Source organism: Danio rerio, chromosome 25 (assembly GCF_052040795.2).
Source record: "Danio rerio strain M-AB ecotype USA chromosome 25, GRCz13ab, whole genome shotgun sequence".
NCBI classification, from domain to species: Eukaryota; Metazoa; Chordata; class Actinopteri; order Cypriniformes; family Danionidae; genus Danio; species Danio rerio.
The window spans coordinates 32,632,671-32,652,891 of record NC_141045.1 but is presented as its reverse complement, the minus strand read 5'-3'; the positions used below and the strand labels follow the sequence as shown (position 1 = coordinate 32,652,891).

The 20,221-nt window shown below is 34.4% G+C and overlaps 1 protein-coding gene across 11 annotated transcripts in view; it reads right to left on the bottom strand.

Moving 5' to 3' along the window:
- Positions 1-20,221, bottom strand: part of alkbh3 (alkB homolog 3, alpha-ketoglutarate dependent dioxygenase) — a 63,696-nt gene that overhangs the window by 39,583 nt on the left and 3,892 nt on the right. For 2 of the 11 annotated variants that reach the window (XM_087311207.1, XM_087311204.1), the window contains exons 2-10: positions 19,913-19,941; positions 19,703-19,795; positions 17,116-17,189; positions 17,008-17,042; positions 16,869-16,916; positions 13,384-13,490; positions 7,607-7,695; positions 5,170-5,379; positions 1,400-1,498 (exon numbers count right to left, since the gene is read on the bottom strand). In XM_087311207.1, coding sequence (XP_087167333.1) covers positions 1,400-1,498; positions 5,170-5,379; positions 7,607-7,695; positions 13,384-13,490; positions 16,869-16,916; positions 17,008-17,042; positions 17,116-17,189; positions 19,703-19,778 — 738 coding nt within the window. In that variant the 5' untranslated portion in view covers positions 19,779-19,795; positions 19,913-19,941. 11 annotated transcript variants of the gene reach the window in all.

Here is a 20,221-nt window from a genome sequence, read left to right as displayed (position 1 = left end):
ATACCTGAAACTTGCCTACAGCACTTATTCACTTGTGCTCTTATAGTTGTGTAAATTGCTTCCTTGTCCTCATTTGTAAGTTGCTTTGGATAAAAGCGTCTGCTAAATGACTAAATGTAAATGTAAAAGCTTCCTAAAACAAAATATTTTACGTTCAATGAGGAAAAAATGCTGTTTTTTACCCAGACATTAAAAAAAAAACTACTTTACATTAGTAATCACAATACCATGATACAGTAAATGAAACTGGGATATTTTTATCCAAGGTTATCATACCGTCAGGAACTTATAACGGCCCATGCCTGTAAGTGAAACCCAGCAATCATTACAGTAAAGTAAATGTTTGTGTTTTCCCATCTGCATTTTTTTTCACAAATTATTTTCATTGCTCTAGGAAACTCTGCACTCTCACTAAATCTTTGGGTTCCTGTTACGACTGAAGTTTAATTATTTGTTTATTATTGCGGATTGTACTCTTTTTCTTTTGTCCCGCCTCCTTGCTGTTTTTCTGTCGTCTTATAGGCTCCCACGCCGGTGTGATTCCCTGCTCTGATTGGCTGCTGGTCTCCGAGGCCTGTATATAAAGGAGCTTCCGGCAGGGATCGGGGAACTCATTTCTGCTGCGTTCAGTGTTTGGAGTGGAGCTCCTGGGTTTCCCTCACCCCTTCGGCCGACGATCAAACACCAACCAACTTTGTATTGATGACCATCCTATGCTTGAATATTTTTTGAGAGTTTGAGCGTGTAGGGGTGACCTGCCTATTTATTTGATTACTTTTGACTTTGTTTATGTTAGGGAGTAAGGTAAGATTCTTGTATTTTTTATTTAAATAGTAATAGGTAATTTAGTGGATCTATTTTATAGATTCTTTTGTTTGTTATTTTATCCTGTGGTCACCCTGACGAAATGCTCATATATATATATAAACCCTATTTTTCTATAATAAATATCTTCATATATACTCTCAATTGAGTGTGTGAGTTTGGTTGTCGACTGAAGGGAATCTTTTGCTTTAAGTTTTGTTTAGTTTGGGAAATCCATCACACCAACATATTTGCTTTTCCTTCGTTTATTATGCCCTTTTTGTTTCCCCTAGACTTGGGGCGTAATAGTTCCACTCAGAAACTTTGGATTCTTTCGCGAAACTTTTTTGTGAAAAAATATTTTGGGTTTACAATGATATATTTTGGGTAATACATCTGTGAAATCCTCTTAAAAAAAATCGTGTTTTTCATGAGACACTTTGCTTTCAATGAAACATTTTTGCGAAAGAATGCAAAAGCATGAACACTAAAAACACTGAAAGATATTTTTACCTCCATTAAAAAATCTATTCATATCTGTACAAAATCATCATGACTGCAGATATTTCCTTCATAGCAGCCGAAAGTAAAGTACCTGCCAGTCCGCCTGCGTGCAGCCCTCCATCAGCAGTAGTGTGCCATGGGCCAGCGGGACGCGTATGCGCTCCACATAGGTGAAATCTCCTTTATCTTCCTGGAACACAAACACAGCATCTACAATAACCTTACACAAACATCCATTCTTCAAACAAGCCTGAGCAGACAAAACATTTAGCCACCTGTTGGAAACCAGGTCAAAGTATTTTTTTTTTTTTACAAATTTTTTTTCTATTCAAACCAAAAAGGAAACACATAATGGAAACATAACCAGATGTCAAAAGCAAACATGCTCTGATTTATTTTAGTACGGGCTAAAAAAATAGGAACATTTCTAATAAAAATGATTAATATCTACATTTTAAAACTACGTATATTAAATTGTATTTTAAAATTATTGCTCGTAATAACAAGTCAGTATTTATTTTCACTGTATGGCCGAAAAATTAAAAAGGCTAATTTTGAATTTAACAACTAATTAAAAATAAACAGTGGTGGAAAGAGTAAAAATGTAGTGTGAGTAGAGTAAAAGTATCTGTTGTAAATATTACTCAGAGTATGAGTAAATAGTAGCCCTTTCAAAAGTACTAAAGAATAGTGAGTAGTGAGTATTACGCTTCTAAAAGCTGATGCTTTTACATGTAATTTGTGCATGTGTGTGTAAACGTAACATTCTGTAGTGCATCGAGTTATTGTCCAGCAGGCACACAACATCATAAGACATTGACATTAGGTTAGATTGACTAGCCAGCATCTAAGGACAACGTTATTTGTTCAATAACAACATCAAATGACGTTGATATTTGCTTGACTTTAGGATTGGTGTTGGAAAGTGACCAAAATCCAATGTCGAGCAAACATCCAACGTCATTTTGGCATCACATGCTGACACTTCCATGATTTTCATGGAAAAAATAAATGTGACATCTCCATGACATTGGGGTATAACTTCATTCTGACATCATGTTGACATCTTGTGCCTGCTGGCATCATGTTGACATCTTGTGCCTGCTGGATGTTTAAGGCCATTTCGATCATCATACAGCAAACATCTTCTCATCAATGACATGCATCTTAACAGTCTCTGGGTCAATGCATGTAAAGATTTAGAATTAAATATTTGACAAAAAATAAATAAAAATGTATTTTTTATCATTATAATTGAACAATATAATTAAATATTTATAATAAGTTTGAAGTAAACATTAGTATAACATTTCTTTTGATCAACCCTATTTTGAGGTACTTCATTATAAGGCGATAAACCTTCTATGTGAGATTTGATTGGACAGGAATCACGGGACTGATTTTGATAATCCCCATAGACTAGAAAAAATAAAGTAGTGACTGCAGGTTGAAGAAAATTAGTGGAGTAAAAGTACCGATACTGCACTAAAAATGTACTCAAAGGAAAGTAAAAGTACACATTTTTAAAACTACTTACTAAATTACAATTCTTGAGAAAAACTACTCAATTACAGTAATTTGAGTATTTGTAATTAGTTACTTTACATCACTGAAAATAAAATACTTAAATAAATACATTTTAAATGGTAGTTCATTTATGATTTTAGGCATAACTACATCAACATAGTATAAAGAAGTCAAATTTTCTTAACATTACATTTAACATTGCTATTAAAATGATAATTTAAAAAAATATATATTATTAACTTTAATATCAGCCTATAACCAATATGGTACTGTAGCCATATTGCTGTGATGCATAATCTAAGAAAATCCAACAGTATCTAGATGCAGCCTTAATGATGCAAGCTGAGATTGCATCTCCCGGTGATGCAGGGCACTATGATGCACCCAGCGCAATAAGACACAGGACGTGTTTGGCACGATGTGTTGCTATTTTTCAAACCTAATTTTTCTTACTTCAAAAAATAAAGATAATTTAGTATTAACCAGTTAAACTCTGCTGCTATTTTGGGATTTCCGCCTGGATTTTGCCTACCCAAATTTAAAAGCTTCCCAAATCCACATGCAGAGGTGCAAATGCAAAAATTTGGTATCATTTTAAAGAAAACCATTTGAATTTTCATAAGACACTATTGAAAGTGTTAAAAATATCTGTATATGTTGTCTGTGTTATAATAAACACCTAAAAAAAAAGAGGCGCTTTTTGTATTTTTCAAAAAAAAAAATTTTTTTCAACTCAAATTTGAAAGTGTACCTTTTAGTTTCTGTGTGGTCTAGTGTGCTGTAATTAATTTTGGTGGTTTCTGCAGATATCTGTAATCATAGGAAAAAAGAACAATGTCTCTACCATAATCTATGCAAAAGTTATTGTACTCCAACTGATGAGAGGTGCTGTACAAGCCACAGGGATCGATCATTGTTTTGATATTTCACTATACTTTTGTTTGATTAAACATAATTCACTGTGTTTGCACCACGTCAGACATATGAAAGGATTACTTATGCACATCGCCTCAAAAACAGAGGAGAATGGCCCTGAAGCGCACAGCATAAGGTAAGAGATGACAGCTGTCTGTGCTATCTGGGGCTGCTTAGTGATTTATAAATGTATCCATGTACCGGGTCCGCAGAGTTTAACTGGTTAAAAAAATGTTTTTTTTTTAATAAATTGGTCTTACACTTCATATTTTCAGATTTTTTCATGGTATACCATAAACGACATATCAACCATTTAGTAGAAAATGATCTTTTCTACTAAAAGTTTCATAGAAGTTTCATGTAAACTATGAGATGTGTTTAAAAAATGCATTGAGCGTGAACAAATGCAATAAACATTTTGTTTTTCTTGGTGGGGCAGTTAAAGAATTGAGATTGTGACTGTAAAACTATAAATTTCACTGCAAACAAAACTATTATTTAATTATAATACTATTATAAAATAGTATTATTATTATAAAACTATTATATAATAATAATAATAACTACAAATATTATTACCATTAGAAAAAGAAGAGCACTTGGACAATTATAATAGTAAAATTATTACATTTTCTAACATTTATGGCCATGTTATAGAAACATCTCACATGCTGGCCCCGGGCCACCGGGCAGTCCTTATTGTTGAGCCCTGAAATATATTTAAAAATAGAAGCAAATAGTGATTGCAAATATAGAAACTGACAAGTGTATGTATGGGTATATTACTATATACAACGTTATTTACAGCTGTTATGTGCAAATTGGCATGTAAAGTACAGTTGAAGTCAGAATTATTAGCCCCTCTGAAGTATTAGACCCCTTTTTTATTTTTTTCCCATTTTCTGTTTAACGCAAAGAAGATTTTTTTCATCACATTTCTGATCATAATAGTTTTATTAACTCATTTCTAATAACTGATTTATTTGATCTATAAAAAAAGATATATAAAAAAAGACTATACTAACAATATTATTTTAGCTATATATTTCACTGCAAACAAAACTATTATTTGATTATAATACTATTATAAAATAGTTTTATTATTATAAAACTATTATATAAAAATAATAATAACTACAAATATTATTACCATTAGAAAAAGAAAAGCACTTGGACAATTATAATAGTAAAATGATTACATTTTCTAACATTTATGGCCATGTCGATGTCTTCATCTATAACCCACTTTATTTTTTATTTCGTAAGCCCTTAAAACTTCCTTCCTCACAACTATTGTGAGAAATAATGCCATTTCGTTTGCAGCCATAATATATTGTGCATCGTTATAGAAAACACTACTATACATATTATTAAACCCCTAACATGAATTGTGGCAGGAGGTTAAGAAAAAGGACATACAGGAAGCGGCTGCTTTCGAAGGCTGAACACTCTAGTATCTCCCAGACTCAGAGAGGCGATGATGGGCTGGGGTCCTAAAGACGGCTCGCTGTCACTGTGCCAACCAATGCTGTCTTTACCATCCCGATACAGATTACACAGCAATGAGTTAAACTTGTGAGCACTTTTCTGCTCAACAGCCAAACGCAGAGTAGCGAGAACAGGATGCCACTGTAAAAAGACAATATAAAATAAGAAACAAATCAGAATCAGAAAGAGCTTTATTGCCAGGTATATTCACACATACAAGGGTTTGTTTTCTTGACAGCGCTTCTAAAGTGCAACAGAATGACAGAGACAGGACAAAAGACACATAACAAATACAGGGTTCAACGCTAAGGTTTTTTTCTACTGGCCCAATCGTACCAATGGTTCAGATTTTTTACATGCCCTGCCAATATTTTCACTGGCCCCACCAAAAAAAAGAGTTAATAGGTATTTCTTAACCACAAATAAAAAAATAAAAAAACATGTCAAAATGTTTGTAAATCTAGAATTTAAATATTTAAAAATGTTAATTAATGTATAATGAGAAAAAGTGTTTTGAAACAAAAGATGGCTGACCTGCCAAACTGACGGCAAACTGTGCAAAACATCATTTATTTTTTTAAATCGTGGTGCACCCTCGTAAATGTCTGCTTCCAAGACCTTAGAAACAAATGTTTTCCCTTTAGCATAATCATTTGACGTTACCGCCATGTTGCAGTCTCTTCGCTGTACTGGTTGATACGGAAAAAAATAATGTGCACACAACATCCAATCAGATAAGAAGAACCGAGAAGGTAGCATTTGAAGGCTTGAAAAAACTGTTTCTCATTTAAAGGCTTGAAAAAACTGAATTATTAGCCCCTCTGAATTATTAGACCCCTTTTTTATTTTTTTCCCATTTTCTGTTTAACGCAAAGAAGATTTTTTGTTCATCACATTTCTGATTATAATAGTTTTATTAACTCATTTCTAATAACTATTTGACTAATTGATTTTTGAAAATAATTAATTTGATTTTAATTATTTGATCTTTGCCATGATGACAGTAAATAATATTTGACTAGATATTTTTCAAGACACTTCTATACAGCTTAAAGTTACATTTAAAGGCTTAAATAGGTTAATTAGGTTAACTAGGCAGGTTAGGGTATTTAGGCAAGTTATTGTATAACGATGGCTTGTTTTGTAGACTATCTAAAAAATAGATAGCTTAAAGGGGCTAATAATTTTGTCCTTAAAATGGTGTTTAAAAAATTAATAACTGCTTTTATTCTAGCCGAATTAAAACAAATAAGACTTTTTCCAGAAAAAAAAATATTATCAGACATACTGTGAAAATCTCCTTGCCCTGTTAAGCATCATTTGAGAAATATTAAAAACATTTTAAAAAAACTAAAAGGGGGGCTAATAATATGGAGACAGATAAGACTCAAAAGTAATTCATGCAAAAGACACGATTTACACATGCGTAGCCAAATTCACGTGCATAAACCCAAATTCACATGCGTAAAATATTTATTTATATTCACGAAAAAATTTCACGTGCTCAAAATAAAAATACATTTTCATAAAATACGTTTCACAAATGCAAAACACCATTTGCAAATGTATAGGAGTGTACAAAAAGTTTTGAATGTTTAAAACTTGCGAGTTCATCCTGAATGAGAATGTGCAAATCCTCTTTCACGTACGGCTCCCCCTGCATACGTGTGTGTGTATTTTTGAGACTTTCCTGCCAGAGGCAGGGTAACTCCTACCTTTCAGCCAATCAGAGGAGAGCTGTAGTCAAGGACACCCACTCTGCGCTCTATTTGCGCAGACTGTTCCTCTCCAGCATGGCGAACGGAGAAAGCAGCAGTCGCCCCTTTTATCATTTATTTATTTATTTGACCATAGCCTCACTCTTTTTATCCATTATTTTGCCGCAGCTCTGCTATTCTTATTTATTGTCTCGCAGCCCCATGAGTAAACTTTTGCCTGCAGGGTAATGATGAGGATTAAGTATTATTCCGGCCACACAAGTCTTAACAGTGCCGTTGTGGTCCAGCGGTCAGCACATTGGGTTGCTTCGCCGTCGACCTGTGTTTGATTCTCACCTGAGTTAGTTTTTTTTTTTTTTCATTTTTATTGTTAAGACATACAAAACTGTAAGGTTGTTGAACATTTGAAGTTCTAAAGCAGCTGTTTTCTTGAAAAAGACGTGATAGTGTCATTAGAAACTGAATTTCTGAACTTTATTTTAATATAGTCAGTCGTGAACTGAGGTGGGCCGGTCTAAGGCTTGAAACTCCACTTGAAGCCAATTTTTTTTTTATTTCACTCAAAAACAGAAATATAAAAAGAGACATCAGTTTTTGCTAACATAAAAAGAGTACATAAATAAATGTAGCATTAAGACAAGTAACAATACCTGAGCGTTTGCTTCCATAGTGGATCGTGAATATGTATATGGCAGCTCTCCATACCAACAGGTCAGCCTGGGCTCCTCATATGCATCCCCTGAAGAGCAAAACAATAACGGTTAAGGTTTTAAAAAAATGTAATTGATAAGTGCAGATTCTAAACAATCTAAATATGTGAGACTCTTTTTTTTTTAATCTCATTTCTTATATGTTCAGGTTCAATATTTTTAAAAGGTAATAATAATAATAATAATAATAATTTTTATTTATATAGCGCCTTTCCAGAGCTCAAGGACACTTTACAAGGAATGAGACCAAAAGATAAATGAGCAATATCACACGAGTAGCAGTGTGATATGGCTGTATATCGGCACTAGTGGGAGGCGTGCGTTGGCACGAGGCCGCACGTTGGCACTTAGTGCCTCCACCAGTGCCGATATACAGCCATATCGCACTGCTACTCATGTGATATTGCGTTTATACAACAGTTTGACGGCATAATTGTGTATAAAAACAAAATCAAACATGGAGAGTCTCAAAAACCCTTTTGTATGAGGAACTACTTTCTTCCGCCTTGGATTCAAATCATAAGCTGACAGTTAAACAGCTGAGCAAGCATCTTTTAAACTTTAGATCTGTAGTGTCTGATTGTTGCTGGCTGTATGTGGGCGGAGTAATACACAAAGGGTAAAGAGGCTGTACGGGTGCTGTTATTACTTAAATATTTCACGGCCTGCAGCCAATCAGATTCAAGAACCAGACAGAACTGTTGTATAAACAAACATAGGCCTACAAGAAGTCAAATATAACAAACTGGAATTACACAAACAAGACCTAGGAGACAAATGAGCAGAGTGGAGGTGGATCAGATGAAGTAGTCAGTTTGGCAGATCAGAAGAGAAGCATTTAGAAAATAAGTGAGTCTTAAGGATTTGAATTCAAAGATGTTATTAGCAGAGCGGAGTGAGCGTGTTAGCCAGTTTCAGAGTTTGGGTGCAATAACACTAAATGATCTGCCCCCCATTGAAGAGAGGCGGTACCGAGGGACAGCGAGAAAGCCAGAGTCAGCGGAATGTAACGAACGAGTAGGGGTGTAGGGGACAAGGATGTTGCAGAGATAGGAGGGAGCTAGGCTATTTAGGGATCTAAATGCAAGGAGGAGAATTTTGAATTTAATGCGATATGCAACTGGGAGGCAGTGGAGGTCGTACAAAATTGGTAATAATCAAACGAAAGGTGCTTCTGTGTCGGTACTCCTCATAGTGATGTCTTTTTAAATTATAGTCCATGTTAATAAATGCTTTTTAATTTTGTCACTTTTCGTGTGCTTTGAACTTGTAATAATAAGGCTATCCGCTTGTTAAGTGATGACGTATGTAATACTGTTTCCGGGTCCAAGTCGCCATTCATTTGAGTGGAGAAATCATTCGTTTATGATCACGTTTTATTCCTATCACACATTAAAGTTAATTTTATGTAAAATCATAGTGTACACAGCAATCTCTGGGCCTGCTGCATAACAAATGGCAAAAATGTAACAATTTTTAAAAAAATGAATCACTTTCTGACATCGGATTTTAGGCATGGATATATATACTGCGATTGTTATTTTCGAAAGTATTAAATCGCTTTGTAAACGTTTATTATTACCATTTCATGAGTCTCCCCATTCAGTTGAATAGAGCGCTTGGACCCGGAAGCCGCTTCGCGTGAGTCACACTTAACAAGCGGACTAGATAGCAAACAATTCTTTTTTCTTTTTCACAGAAATGTCACTTTAGCCATTGTTTTTTTTACAAACCCAGTATTCTTTTTGCATTATCCAATTTTATTTTTTTAATTATGATGAAATGTGAAACTGAAATGTGCAACTGTTTAAAACAACAGTTAAAATACTGTTTTTAAACTGCTTTGAATGTTAAACTGTTAAACCCGTTTTTACTCAGATTGCCAGTTTGAGTTGTTTCAATCTGTTGAACATGAAAGAAAATATTTTGAAGAATGTTGGAAAGTGCAAACCACTGTCTTCAATAGTTATAACTTTGATTTTTTCTACTATGGATGTCACTGCTTACCGGTTTCCAACATTCTTCAAAATATCTTATCAAACTGGTCAAGGTTGAGTCAAGAAAACAGAACTTTGCTTTTTTCACTATTCCTTTAAAAATGCTACAAATCTTGATCTAAAACTAAATCAGCCTCTAAAGAACTATGTGATCTTCATATTTACTAAAGATGCACAACATTGTGGTTTCAATTAGTAGCTTTGAATCTGATCTCTTCAATTGCCTAATTTAGAAATATTCATTTAACATTTAGTAACAAAAAAAAAAACCCTTCATCTTAAGCATGCCAAATAAGGCCCGAAAGCTTGAACATATTTGTCAAAATAAATCTCGAACAGTCAGATTCAAACCTGACCTGCTCCTGGGCCAAAGCAAATGTTTAAACATTTATTATATTTGGGACTTTTTCAAATGCTGTCAGCTCTGGAGAAGGTAAACAGACGAGAGAAGTGGAGGCAGTGGCATTCCTGCCAATTTACTGATGAAACAGGACTGGAAACAGTGAGTGATTGTGGGAAGACCACTTTGTGAACATGCGTTGAGGAAAACAAACACGAAACGTCATCATGCATGTTAAAAAGCAAGATTATTTTCATACTCCTGTTATGGTATTGGGTCAGACTCAACCTGTTCTTCGTATTTCCACCAAGCCTCAAAATATGTCCTTATACAAAACTGAGAACTGCTTTTGAACCATTTGAACTGTGGTTTACGAATGCAGGTTGTGTATGAATGGCTTGATTTAAACCTGTTTAGCAATGGTTTTGAGGAATATATATTGAGGGGTTGCTTTTACTTCTTGATGAAAGAAATGAAAATGATATAACAAGTCAAAATTTGGTGACTTATTCGACGAGCATACAGAGAGGACAGAGTGTGTCCTACAGGTGGTTTGTAAAGCCCATTCACCTGTATAAAACACACTCAGAATTGCACAGTGTTTTCCAAGAAGTGCGAGGTGCTTATAAGAAAGTGTCTGGTGCATATGGAGAGGAAAAGAGTGTGTTACCTACAGTTGGTTTGTCAAGTCCACTTAAATGCATGAAGCACGCTAAAAATTTCTTTGAAAAAATTAAGAAACATCAAGAGTTTTGATAGGGTGAGGCAGTGGCAGAGTAGGTAGTGCTGTCGCCTCACAGCAAGAAGGTCGCTGGGTCGCTGGTTCGAACCTAGGCTCAGTTGGTGTTTCTGTGTGGAGTTTGCATGTTCTCCCTGGCTTCGTGTGGGTTTCCTCCGGGTGCTCCGGTTTCCCCCACAGTCCAAAGACATTAGGTACAGGTGAATTGGGTAGGCTAAATTGTCCGTAGTGTGTGTGAATGTGTGTGGGGATGTTTCCCAGAGATGGGTTGCGGCTGGAAGGGCATCCGCAGCGTAAAAAAAACTTGCTGGATGAGTTGGCGGTTCATTCCGCTGTGGCGACCCCGGATTAATAAAGGGACTAAGCCGACAAGAAAATGAATGAAAGAGTTTTGATAAGAAAGGCTAGTCAATTTAATTTCAAGCTTAATCGACCCCAAAATAAAGTTACATTACAATTAATATTTTAACATTAAAATTTTAATTTATTAAAAAATTTGAAAGATTTCCACTTTAATTCACATATAAGCATTAATTAATGAATGTCATTTACAGCAAATTAGGTCAAGGAAGCTTAAGCATGCTTGCTCGAGGAATCTCAATATTGTGTGTCATACAGAACCAGTGAGGTTTGTTCTTTAATGTTAGGTATATATAATGCAGTTTTTAGACTGATCAATGCTTGCATTTCAAAAACACTAAATTTTCAATAACACCAAAATATATCCGCAGCACGGTGGCGCAATGGGTGGCACAATCACCACACAGCAAGAAAACTGCTGGTTTGAGTCCCGACTGGGTCAGTTTGCGTTTCTGAGTGGATTGTGGGATTCCTCCGGGTGCTCCAGTTTCCCCCATAATCCAAAGACATGTGGTATAGGTGAATTGGGTAAGCTAAAATTGTCTGTAGTGCATGTGTGTGAATGGATGTTTCCCAGTGATTGCAGTTGGAAGTGCATCCGCTGCGTAAAAAATATGCTCGACAAGTTAGCGGTTCATTCCGCTGTGGCGACCCCAGGTTAATAAAGGGACTAAGCATAAAAGAAAATAAATGAATAAATTAAATATATCTATAAAGTGATTGTGTCAGCTCAGAAGACCTAAATTCATAGAATTGTGCAACAGTTTTCTCATCTGCATTTACATTAGCCCCTTTCACACATACAGACCTTTCCGGAAAATTGCCGTATGTGTGAACAGGTCCTTTTTGAAAATACCGGTAAATTCGTTCTGGCTATTTTCCGGAAAGAGAAGTTGTAACATTACCGGCAATTTGCCGGAATGCTGCGCTGTGTGAATGCAGAAGGAAGATTCCCGTAATAAGCGCGTGCACGTCTAGAACGTGAGACGTCTGCTTTAGCCAATCACAACAGTCAGACGCATTTACGTCTGTGCGGTTTGTGAGAATAAAAACCTTTGAATATTTTTCCAGACACATTTAGCTGCTAGAAGTTAGTCAGATCACGTTTATATGTTCTTCTTTATGTCAACTGTGTAAATAATCATTGATGAGATGCTTATGATAAGCCGTTGTTTGTTTACCTTCAAGCTTTGCGTGTGCCTGTGAAACAGCCTGTGAGCGCCTGCACACGCACATATTATGAACATCTCGACATGAGAAAGTGATCCTGCAAAAATTGTTCACAATATTGATCATCCACAGAGTTTGTAATTTAGTCAAATGTTTACAAATACAAGCGCAGCCGTTTAAAACTCATTTGTGGTGAATGATGTCAGAATTTACCGGTATTTTGGAATGGATGTGTGAATGCTCTTTTCCGGAAAATTTCCGTAACGTGAACAGCGCTTTTTTGAATATACCGGTAAAGTCGTTACGGAAATTTTCCGGATATTTACCGGTATCACTGTGTGAAAGAGGCTATAATCTCATAGCCACAAAAGCATCATGTATTAAATATTTAACTTATTTCTGTGACTTCGGTTGCACATGTCACCTCTCATCAGGATAACGTCTGAGCTCATTGGCCCGATTCAACATGTCCAATTGCCATCAGAACGTCGACTGAAGAGAGCCCTCAGCAATGAATCAGAGAGCGAGTGTGACATGGTAAAGTGGCGCAGCAAATAAACAATTCAAGCCAAGAAGGACCATAAAGAGGCCAGCTGCAATTTCACTACATTTTAAAAATATTTGCAAACAATATGGGTTATCAGATTAATAGATATATTTGCACTCACCATGTTGAGTGACAATTACTGCGATAATGGTACTGAATGCTACTTTGTTTACAATTAGTCTCTGTGGGTCGGAAGTTCGATATCTGTTTGCAGAACCAGAAAACAGACAATTGGTGAGCAGAAGAGACTTCTTAAAAAAACTATTCTAAAACTTTTGGCTGGTTGTTTGAGTGTGTGTTTGAACTGCTTTATGTGGTTTACAAGGACACACATTTGTAAAATGACATGGATATGACCTAGCATTACAGTGTTGTGGTGATTTAAAAGGACGTACCCTGTGTTTTCATAAGTCAAATAATTAAAAATCATACTTAATAAGGTCTTTGGACATACATTTTTTTGCTACAGGTTTCCTGTGAAAGTTGGGTTCACAGGTAGAGTTGGGGTAAGGCAATTTACAGTACAGTACAGTACAGTACAGAACAGTACTTTAACATGCTTACCCATCATCCTATGGTTAGTCTTTTGTGACCAGGGTAGTTCAGCAAGTAATTTGCTAAACATCCAGTCGGCCTCCTCCTGCAGCAGAAACCCCGGTATAAGTCGCAGTCTGGACAGAACAGTAAACAGTATTACCTAAATGCTATAAAAATTACTTATACTGTATTTCAGATAGACTAGAACTTATTTATTAGTGACTGGTATTGACACATTTATATTGGTATTAACACATTTCAGATATTAGCCATAGATTTGAGGATCTCTCATTGAGTTTTGCTAAGTTTTAAATAGTATTTATTTGAATTGTGACCAGTATTTTTTTTCTTAGTCATTATTGTTTTACATACTAGCACCTATCATTAGATACTACTTAATCTTTAGATAGTAGCACTTATTTACTTATTGTACCAGTAACTCTACATTTAAGTACTGAGCACTTTTAATTACATACACTGTTTAGGGTTAGTTGCATGTACTTTTGCTAAAATGACTTATTTCTATAGGAAGCAAAATAAAGTGTTATCAATAAACACTAGTACTTAATAATTTGCTGCTAATAGTAACGCAGTAGTATTAGCAGTATTAGTACATATTTATTAAATACTATTACTTTAAATGTTACTAGTTCAAAGTTTTGGTCCCACTTTATATTAAGTATCCTTAACTACTATGTACTTGCATCAAAAAAATAAATACAATGTACTTACTGTGTTTATAATGTATTTGAGAACACTTGTGGTGCTTTTGAGTTGGGATAGAGGTTGGGTTATGGACAGGTTTGGTGGTATGGGTAGGTTTAAGGGGGGGGTTGAGGTGTAAGGGATAGTTAACAATGTATTTACAAATGTAATTACAAAAGGTAATTACAGATGTAATTACATACATGTATTTAATCAAGCATAAGTACACAGTAAATACATGTATTTACACAACAAGTACATTGTAACAAACTATTAATTCTTGTGTAAGTACATATCAGTTAAGGCCACAATATAAAGTGGGACCAAAGTTTTTATTTCACTAGTCAAATGTCATATTTAATTGTGGCCATTCTGAACGTTTATTTCATAAAAGTTTTTTTTTTTTTTTTTTTTTTTTAAGATTTGACTAATTAGAAAGATAAGAACTGTTACAAAAGATACTTGGGTCTAATAAAGAAACACTTGAACCCAGCATGAATAGTTACGACCATTTCTCATAGGTGCTAATATGAAATGAAAAAAAACTTGTTAAAATGATTACGATATAATAGGTACTAGTACCTTATTACAAAATGCTAATAATGAAATGATTAGGATATTCATTCATTTATTACTTTTCTTTTTTAGCATAGTCCCATTATTCATCAGGGGTCACCACAGCGGAACGAACAGCCAACTTATCCAGCATATGCTTTACGCAGCGGATGCCCTTCCAGAGGCAACCAAACTCTGGGAAACATTACGGCTAATTTAGCTTATTCAATTTACATATAGCACATGTCTTTGGACTTTGGGGGAAACTGGAGCAGCCGGAGGAAACCCACGTGAACGTAATTGGGATATAATGAATGATAATTGCAATGTATGAAAGAAGCACTAGTTGCTAAATTCTGTCAGCTATCAAATATCAGTACTTGATGGTAAATAATAACTATAATTTAAAAATAAGCAAAAGAGTAGCATATAAATAGATACTAATATCTTTTACAAAATAATATAATATTTTTACAAAATAAACAATATTTAGAGTGTCAAGGTGGTGCAGTGGGTAGCATGATCGCCTCACAGCAAGGAGGTTGCTGGTTTGAGCCTTGGCTGGGTCAGTTGGCATATCTGTATGGAGTTTGCATGTTCTCCCCGTGTTCATGTGGGTTTCCTCAGGGTGCTCCGGTTTTCTCCACGTCCGAGGACATGTGCTAAAGGAATTGAGTAAGCTAAATTGTCCGTAGTGTATGGGCTCTATTTTGACGATCCATGTGCAAAGTGCATAGCACAGGGCGCAAAAGCATTAAGGGCGTGTCAGAATCCACTTTTGCTATTTCATTGACGGAAATATCCGCTTTGCTCTGTGGCTCATGGTATAAAAGGGTTGAGCTTTTTCTTAATGAGTTATAGGTGTGTTTTGAGAATAAACCAATCAGAGTCTCATCTCCCATTCCCTTTAAGAGCCAGTTGCATCAGGTCATAGCGCATTTGCTATTTACATGACGGACTTCGTAGGTGGAAAAACTGAGCGTCTAACTAGCAAGAAAACAGTTAAACAGAGCATCTGCAGTGCGAGAATGAGAGATGAGCCTCCTCATTATTTACTTTCACCTTAACTCTCGTGGATAGGGAAACCTTGAACGCACAGACATCCATTAGCCTATACATAATTAATTTTGTTTGTTAAGCGTTAAGATTTGTTTCAAAACTATTTCTAAATTCAGTTCTAATTTCCAGCAAACGAACAAATGAACAATAATAACGAAGTGTGCTCAAAAAACAGAGTTATATCCAAATACACATGCTGTGACCCATATGGTCTAAAACCTGACAGGTGGACAAATCAAAGCTTGTTTTTAATAAAACAAATATAAATATGGATATAATAAATAATCCTGCAAATACTAATAACATTATACAAAAGCAAATTGTTATAAATAAACTGAAAAAGCCTCCCAAGATGAAGAATGCATGAAAGTATGTTTTTTATATTTATTTAGGCTGGAAAATAATATGTTTTGTAATATTTTAATCCCTTATATTTATATCCTATATATATCCTTATTATAACCTATATATATATATATATATATATATATATATATATATATATATATATATATATATATATATATATATATATATATACATACATACATATATATATATATATATATATATATATATATATATATATATATATATATATATATATATATATATATATATATATCCTTAATATTTTAATTCTTTGTAATATGTAAAGATTTTTGCCTATTCCTGTACATCTTGTGTGTATTAAGCAGTGTGTAAGCGAGGCGCACAACTAACGCGCTCTGCGCTGGACTTTAGACTGGCTTTGTTTTGGTCTCTTGAATGATCTATTATAGTTCCTCAAAATAGCAATGCGCCAGCAATGCACCTCAACACATCCTTTTTTAGACCAGAACGCCTATGGGCTCACATATGAGCGCAGATGCATTTGCTATTTAAACAGCGTGGTGCAAAACGTCAAAATGACTCTTGCGGCCAAAAGCTGAAACTAGCAAACAACAATTGCATCGCGTCTTGCGCCAGGTGTATGATAGGGCCCTATGTGTGTGAATGAGTGTATATGGATGTTTCCTAGAGATGGGTTGCTGCTGGAAGGGCATCCACTGCGTAAAACATATACTGTTGGTGTTCATTCTGCTGCTAATCACCCCAGATTAATAAAGGGACAAAGCTGAAAATAAAATGAATAAATGAACCTAATATTTAATTTTTAGGTTTTCTGCCACATTAAAATTGATTATTCTTACCGGGATACTCCAGAAGGCCCCTGACTAATCTCATAGTCACCAGCATTTCTGAGAAAGAGAAGAAAAACAACACGCTGGATCCAGTACATCTATTGTCAATCAACAGCTTTTATTGCTTAAAAATGCCCAAGTTACTCACTCAATCACTTTCTCTGCAGGAACCTTTCTGATGGGCTGGAAAAAAACGACGCAGGATAAATCGGAGAAACTCAAATGTGGCACTTGTTGAGAAAGAAATGTTTCTTACGTCAGCTGGCTGGTGGAACTCAAAAGATTGTGGTCCAGATTTCCATGATCCTGACGCTGATTGGACATCTTGAGCTGAAAGAACGCAAATATATTCAATTCAATTCAATTCACCTTTTTTTCTACAGCGCTTTTACAATGTAGACTGTGTCAAAGCAGCTTCACATAGAAAATTATAGTGATTTGAAACAGTGTCAGTGCAGTTTTCAGAATTTAAGTTCAGTTTAGTTTATATAATATAACCACAATATCATAACTAAATAAAGAAAAAAAGGATATGATTAAATACTATCATAATTTCACCAATGAAGTTTCCCCATTTGCAAAATAGGTCATTTCATTTTTTACATGCCCCTGTATTGTATCTGTGACTCATACATGTAAAATTTATCTGAATATACTGAATGGGAATGTGGATAGTTATTCCTAGGTTTTTTCTTTCATAAGTCTTTGTGTTTTAAAAATAATTTCCATAATTATTACTTTGTATGTTATTCACTTTTCCACAAATTTGCTTTTAAGGGCAAAAAGAATTCTAAAAATAATAAATTTTCATTAATTATATATTTTCATATATTTTAATTAATTTTGTAGTTAATCAAAAATAACATACACAATCACTTAATTTAGACAGAATATGATTATTTAAAAAAAAAATTTTTTTTCATTTTCATTGAATTTTCATGACCATTTTTACAATTCTACAAGCTGTTTGTTGTGTAATGTAATTATTTAATCTAAAAGATATATTTTTAATTATTTTAAAATCACTTATTTTAATAAAAGAAATAATATATTAAGCACAAGTTAATGAAGTTTTTAATATTTTGCTGCACAAGAGTTTTCATTCATTTATTGAATAATCAAGCTATTTTTCATTTATTGAATCACTTTACCAGTAAAAAGTTTGGAATTAATAATAAAAATAATAAAAATAATAATAATAATAATAACAACAACATTTTAAATGCTTTATAATAATCATATTCTGCTAACAAAGGTTGCATTTATTTGATAAGAAATACAGTAAAAACTATTTTTAAATAAAAACTGCAATATTAAAGAACTGTTATTTTATTAAATGTAGTTTAACATTTAAATAAATCTTATGGATGAAATCTGATTTTTTGCAAGCAATCTGGTATTATGATCTGCTCAAGAATAAACATTTATATTAATATTATTATTAGTCATTATTCATTTTCTTTTTGGCTTAGTCCCTACATTAATCAGGGGTCAACACAGCGGAATTTACGCAGCGGGTGCCCTTCCAGCTGCAACCCATCACCAGGAAACACTCATACACACTCATTCACACACATACACTACGGACAATTTAGCTTACCCAATTCACCTAAAGAGAATGTCTTTGGATTTGTGGGGGAAACCGGAGCACCTGGAGGAAACCCACGCGAACACGGGCAGAACATGCAAACTCCACACAGAAATGCCAACTGACCCAGCCGAGGCTCGAACCAGCGACCTTCTTGCTGTGAGGCGACAGCACTACCCATTGTGCCACCGTTACATCCTATTATTATTATAATTGTTGTCGTCAATTGGAAAACTGATACCTTTTTAAAGTACCATTAAAAATGTATTTACTTTTATTCATCACAATATATTGCTCCAGAGTAAAAGTGAATACATTTAAAATGCAAACAAAAAAAGAGATTGGAGATAGAAGATATTATTTTGAACTTTCTTTTTTATCTTAGAATCCTAAAAGTTTTCCCCGATATTACGAAGCAAGACAAAAAATGTCAGAACTGCTAATTGTAGGAATCATTATTAGTGATTTTGTACCAATAATAACTGATCATAATAGAACAGCATATAATTAATTCTGTCACTCAAGACTGGAGTAATGATGAAAATTTAGCTTTGAATCAAAGCTTGAAATGAATTAAAATTGAAACCACATTCACCAAGAAAACTGTTATTTAAAATTGTGATAATATTTCACAGTGTTTAATGCATTTTTGATCAAATAAATGCAGCCTTGATGAGCAAAATGGGGTATATGCACACAGACTTTCATTTTCAACCAGCCAGCCTCAGGCAAAACTGTCTTTCCATTACAAAATTGCCACATTTTAGATCTGATTTCTTCAGAAAAAAATCAGCTCCTGATATCTTCACTGTCTGATAGATATACGATATAAAGTGGGTCTCAGACTGGACAAGAAGCACTGCATTAAATTTCATTTCCCCCGGCCATGTCTTTAAACTATGGCAGTTTATTTTACTCCAGTATTTTCAATGGAGTTTATGCGCTCGCTTGCTGATCATAACAGTCTTGCATCTTGTTTTATGCTTGATCAACAACTAAACGAACGCTTAAGTATATTTTACTAAATGTATTGTAATCAAATTACAACATTGATGCTGTAAAAGCTCCCTTGTTGAATAAAATTAAACTGTCACATTAACCTTTCAACTCAAGTTTATTTAACACTAGCTGTGCATAGACCCCATTGGCTTCTTTTAAACCATAAAAAATCTTACAATTTCCAAACTTTTTGTCTGGTAGTGTATATTATGCGTTACAGTTATTAGAATAGAAACATAATAGAAAACTGGCATACCAGATGGCCGCTGTGGTTTCTGAACAGGTTTGGCCCAGGAGCCCTGGACTCTCGCTCGCTGCCTTTTATCGCTCATCTAAAGCTTAAAAGTCTCTGAGAAATAAAATTAAAAACAAGGATTTTACAACTTAGACACAATTTACTTCATTTTTTTCTCACCAACAGAAGGATTTTGCTGCCATCTTCAGGTGTTTTCAGTAAATCACTCACTACAGCATGGGCTATCGAAATTTTTGAGTCTGCAACCCCCAAAATAACAACTCCAGTGAGCTGCAACCCTCACTACACTCAGAGGTGGTAATAAACATACAAACACTGCACACATTGGTGCACACACAGCAATAGGAACTATATAAACATGAGCATGTTTACAACACAACAATTGCAACTGTCAAATAACCATATGATTTCTTTTATAGTCATTATTCATTTGTTTAATTTAATATAAACTTCACTTCATGAGAATGGTGGGCAGAGTGTTTACAGCACAAGATTATTCTTGGTTTAATTTTGGAGGCT